The 4,748-nt window shown below is 55.1% G+C and overlaps 1 protein-coding gene across 1 annotated transcript; it reads left to right on the top strand.

The window, feature by feature from the left end:
* The first annotated feature begins 915 nt into the window (after positions 1-915).
* Cd7 (CD7 molecule) lies at positions 916-3,215 on the top strand. The gene is made up of 4 exons (XM_051159312.1): positions 916-1,093; positions 2,198-2,512; positions 2,732-2,868; positions 3,108-3,215. The coding sequence occupies exons 1-4, from the start codon at positions 1,021-1,023 to the stop codon at positions 3,213-3,215; spliced, it is 633 nt and encodes a 210-aa protein (XP_051015269.1). The 5' UTR covers positions 916-1,020.
* Positions 3,216-4,748: the final 1,533 nt, after the last annotated feature.

Here is a 4,748-nt window from a genome sequence, read left to right as displayed (position 1 = left end):
GGGGGGGCGGCAGACACACCTGGGCACCAGCCCTTCAACTGAACCCCTCATCTCAGAGCCTCTCCACTCCCTAAGAGTCTCACTGGGGAGCCAGCTGTCAGGTTCCCAAGCCCCTTGAGATTAGAGGTCCAAGGTAAGTCACCTGGCTCCCACCACAAGGGGGCAGAGTTGACCAGCCTACAGAGAGCCCTAAGGAACAAAATGCTTCTGGAGACCTCCCTAAGGACCTCTCCTTGCAGACCCCACCCTGACTGACTGGCCACTCACCTCCATCTCCACCCTCTGTTTCTCCTGGGCCCATTTTCTTATTGTAATCCCAATTTGGGTGATTTTACCCCCTATATATGCCATAACCCAGTCCTCAAATAAACCTCTGTTTATTTGATTCTGTTTAAATGAGTATAGTAAACCAATAATATAAGAAACCATCACCTTCTTGGAAATATGATTGTTAGAAACACATGCTCACGCGCACACGCGAGCACACGCACATGTGAGCACGTGCACTCACATGCACACACAGGTCCTGATTCAACCCTGCTCCTAAGGAAGGATCTGGGTCTCTAAGGCAACTAGGTATGCTCTGCCAGCGAGGACAGACGACAGGTGACACAAGCACATAGACCCGAGCATGTCCCAGCAGAAAATGACACCAGAAAACAGAGACCTCAGCTGCCTCCTGGCCCCTAACCCGCTAAGACCACAGTCCGAGGCCCAGTCCTTATCTCTTCTCTCTCTTGACGTCTCCTGTGGAGACTCTGGGTTAGGGGTGGTGAGAGGTGGACCAGACAAGCAGCCAAGGAGGACAGTTGTGGTCAGGTGGCAGTGTGATTAGAGTGGCTCCCAGACTCCACCTTCGCCTCCAGGAAGCCCTCCCACTGCACCTCACCACCAACCATGTTGTGCTGACACACCCCTGTTTCTTCCTCTCGTGGGCTTTGAGGTGCATCTGTTAAGAGTGCTCAGGAGCCCGCTATAGCCAGCGGCTGATTTGGCTCTGATCGGCTGGATTTGGGCATCATGACTCAGCAGGCGCTGCTGGCCTTGCTGCTCACACTGGCCAGAGTCCTGCCTGGCCCCCTGGATGCCCAAGGTAAGCTTTCTCCCTCCCCATGGCAGTGCTCCCACGGGGCATGTCACACACCTGCCTAGGGGACAGTTGGCCCGAGCTTGACTTCCCTGAGCTGTTGTCCTTGCTGCAGGGCCCTAGAGGAGTCTTGGCTCTATGGAAAAGCAGAGGGTTGGAGGAAAAAAAGAAAAGAAAAGAAAATCTACAGTAAGAGTACGGAAGGCAGCTGGGCGTGGTGGCGCATGCCTTTAACCCCAGCACTCGGGAGGCAGAGGCAGGCGGATCCCTGTGAGTTCGAGGCCAGCCTGGTCTACAAAGTGAGTCCAGGACAGCCAAGGCTACACAGAGAAACCCTGTCTCGAGAAAAAAAAAAAGAGTACGGAAGGCATTCAGTCTGTGAGGCGCTGGGTTTACACTCAGTCTTGTGTACACAGGAAAATGGGTGGTGTGGGTTCCAGGCAGGGCAAACTGAAAGAGTGCGGGTCTCATGAACGAGCCAGCGCGTGCTCCTTCCACCAAGCCACAGGCTCTGCGTTTGTGGAAATGATAGGAGCAGGGTGGGCTAAGCAAGGGGCGTTAGAAAACACCAGCGAAGAGGAGCTGGACAATGGTACTCACTTAAGAGAAAGAGAAAGGGTGGAGCCCAGAGCAGCCAAAGGGAAGGCAACAAAGTTGCAGACAGCCCACCCCAAAGCCCACGGACTGCTCAGGGCTTGGACACAGCTACAGGGATACCAGCACCTGCTCCAACGTCCCCAGGTACCTTGTCTGAAGGGCCATGTTAGCCCAGCGTTGACCACAGGTCTGGCCCCAAGTCCCTACACCATTCCTGCAGAGAGAACCGAGAGTGCGGAGGCCTTTCTCTGGGATACAGAACAGGAGAGTGAAGGCTGGAGGTGTGGAGTGCCACGGCACGTGTGTGTGTGCGTGTGTGCACGCGCGTGTGCTTGTGTGCTCTGTGTGAGATGCTTGGGTGTGCATGGCCGTGTATGAATGTGGGGTACGTAGTCTTTGAAAGATGTGTTTGAGTCACCGTGTGCACTGTGAGGGGGGGAAGGTCTCTCTGCCAGCTCAGTGGTAACAGTGGCTGGTGCCAGCTCACTGGTAACAGTAGCTGGTCCTCTACAGAGGTGCAACCGTCTCCCCCAGTTGTGGTCGCCTCTGAGGGGGAGTCCATCAACATCACCTGCTCTACAAGCCTGGACTTGGAAGGGATCTACCTGAAACAGACCTGGCCACGGGCTTTTGATGTGATTTACTTTGAAGACGGGGAGGAGCCCACAGTGGATAAGCACTTCTGGGGCCGAATTGCCTTCTCCGGCTCGCAGAGGAACCTGACCATCACCATGCGCCTCCTCCAGCTGGATGACGCTGGGGTCTACACCTGCTGGGCCGTTACCAGAGTCCCAGTCTGCAGCTCATTCACCACCGTCGTGGTGAAAGGTGGGGATGTGTCCATCTGCTGCTAGGAACCTTCTTTCCTCTTGCTGGCACTGTCTGCTCAGAGCCTGTCTCCTCCTGGAAGCCTCCTAGCTGCTGCCTCCCTGCTACCACCATATCTCCTCCCTGGCCTGAACCCCAAGCCCTTGGGGGAGGGGGAGTCCTCCTACACATCTGCTGGAATTCTGTCCTACCAATGGCTCTTTTTGTTCATCTTCCCAGAAAAACTGATCCAAGAAGCATACAGATCATCCCAGGGACCTAGGCTGACATCAGTTTCCCTCCCAGTGGCCCTTGCTGCCGGCTTCTTCCTCGCTGGGCTGGTCCTCGGGGCCGTGTGCGTGCTAAGGAAGTCACAGGTCAGTGTGAGCCTACAGCCCTTCTCACAGGCCAACAGAGGGAAAGAGAGAGAAGGCTCAAGGCCAAAGGTCTGCTCAGGGTGCACCTGGCAGAGCACCGAGGATGCAGAGAGCAGTGTGTGTGAGGTGTCACGCAGGGCCACTAAATGCAGCAGTGAAGCCTGGAGGTAGAGTGTGGGGCATCTGGCCACGCCCCAGAGTGAGATGGCATGCCTGTGAACATGTGCCTGTCTTTTCAGATCAAGAAACTGTGTGCCTCACGGGATAAGGACTCACGGTGCGTGGTGTACGAGGACATGTCCTGTAACTACCGCAAGGCCACATGCACCTCCAACACGTACCAGTGAACCCCTCTGCCAGCTCCCCAAGCCTTGTCTCAGTAAAGCTCATGGTGGTCCTGCTGACCCACCCAGCACAACTCCCCAGCACCCTTCCTGTGCCCTCAAATGCCCCCTTGGTGCTTCCTCTGCAAGCTCCCCTCAGTCTGTCCCCCACCCTAGCCAGGTAGCCCTGACCGTGCTAACTTCAGGATCAAAGCTTGTTGCGGGGGTGGGCGGGGGTGGGCGGGGGTGGGCGGGGGTGGGGATGGGGTAGAGGGGGGATGGTTACCTGCCTTGGAGCAACCAGGCCAGAAAAAAATAATAAATAAAAACACAAAAATAAAACACTTCTTTTGTTTGCTGGTTTGTTTTGTTTTGTTTTCCTTCTCTGGCCATGACTGTTTGTTTGTTTGTTTGTTTGTTTGTTTTGTTTTGTTTTCCTTCTCTGGCCATAACTGTTTGTTTGTTTGTTGTTTGTTTGTTTGTTGTTTTGTTGTCCTTCTCTTTGTCCGTGGCTTTATCTTCACCAGCCAGCTCCCTGCTGAAGAGGGCAGGTGTTCAGACTGTCAGACCTCCAGGGTTTTTGTGGCCAGTGTCTGTGAGAGCAGAAGAGGACAAAAGTGGGGGTGTGGGGAGCTCTCTTGCCCAGCCCCCTGGAGCCTCTGCACACCGACACCCCAATAAGGAGCATCTCACCCACAAATGTGAAGAGGCAGCAGCAGCAATCTACCCCCCCCTCCCCCGTTCTAGAAGGCCATGTCCCTAAGGGCCCAGCCCTACTGGGTCCCCATTGGTGGCCCTCAGTGAAAACAGCAGACCCCCCTTCTGTCTCAGAGGCCCCTACTGGGGACTGACACATGAAGCCACAACAACACTGTCCTAACACGGGCTCGGGGTTGGGGGCACGGGCAGCCCAGCTCACAGCTTTCCACCTGGGCCCAGGAACACTCTCCCGTGTGTGGGGAGGGAAGCCGAAGTGCTTGTGCCAGCCACCGTGCACCACTGACTCCTGGGATAGCTGAAGGCATCAAAAAGGACCGGAACAGGGGCCTGGAGAGATGGCTCAGAGGTTAAGAGCACTGACTGCTCTTCCAGAGGTCCTGAGTTCAATTCCCAGCAACCACATGGTGGCTCACAACCATCTGTAATGTGATCTGATGCATACTGTATACATAATAAATACATCTTTAAAAAACAAACAAACAAACAAACAAGGACCAGAACAAACTCACCATTTTGTGCTGAGCCCCCGTTTGTCTCCTGCCCTTCTGTCCCATCCCTATGGCCAACAGGAAAAGTGACTAACAACAGCAGTGCACTGAGAGATTTAACCCTGCTCTGTGCACTTGGGAGACAGGGCATCAGCGAATCCAACCCAGACCACAGCTTCATCCACCTCCCTACAGAGGCCCCGTCCTGCCAGCCTCCCCTACCCAGGCTGACCTCTGCTCCCCAGGCTACCACCATGGCCTCATAGAGACACTGGCATGCGGTCACTAAGGCAGTAGTGACAACAGAGCCTGAAACAGCCATGTAGGGCACTGGGATTGGCAGCGCCCG

This window comes from Acomys russatus, chromosome 16 (assembly GCF_903995435.1).
Source record: "Acomys russatus chromosome 16, mAcoRus1.1, whole genome shotgun sequence".
Lineage (NCBI taxonomy): Eukaryota > Metazoa > Chordata > Mammalia > Rodentia > Muridae > Acomys > Acomys russatus.
The sequence above is the reverse complement of the archived record's forward strand: the minus strand, read 5'-3'. Positions and strand labels throughout refer to the sequence as shown.

What these genes read in the sequence shown, in the direction of transcription:
- Cd7 (XM_051159312.1), top strand. Translation starts at nt 1,021, where the DNA reads ATGACTCAGCAGGCGCTGCTGGCCTTGCTGCTCACACTGGCCAGAGTC. An exon ending in TGGCCCCCTGGATGCCCAAG is followed by an intron (nt 1,094 to 2,197) that starts GTAAGCTTTCTC and finishes GGTCCTCTACAG; the next exon opens with AGGTGCAACCGTCTCCCCCA. An exon ending in CACCACCGTCGTGGTGAAAG is followed by an intron (nt 2,513 to 2,731) that starts GTGGGGATGTGT and finishes TCATCTTCCCAG; the next exon opens with AAAAACTGATCCAAGAAGCA.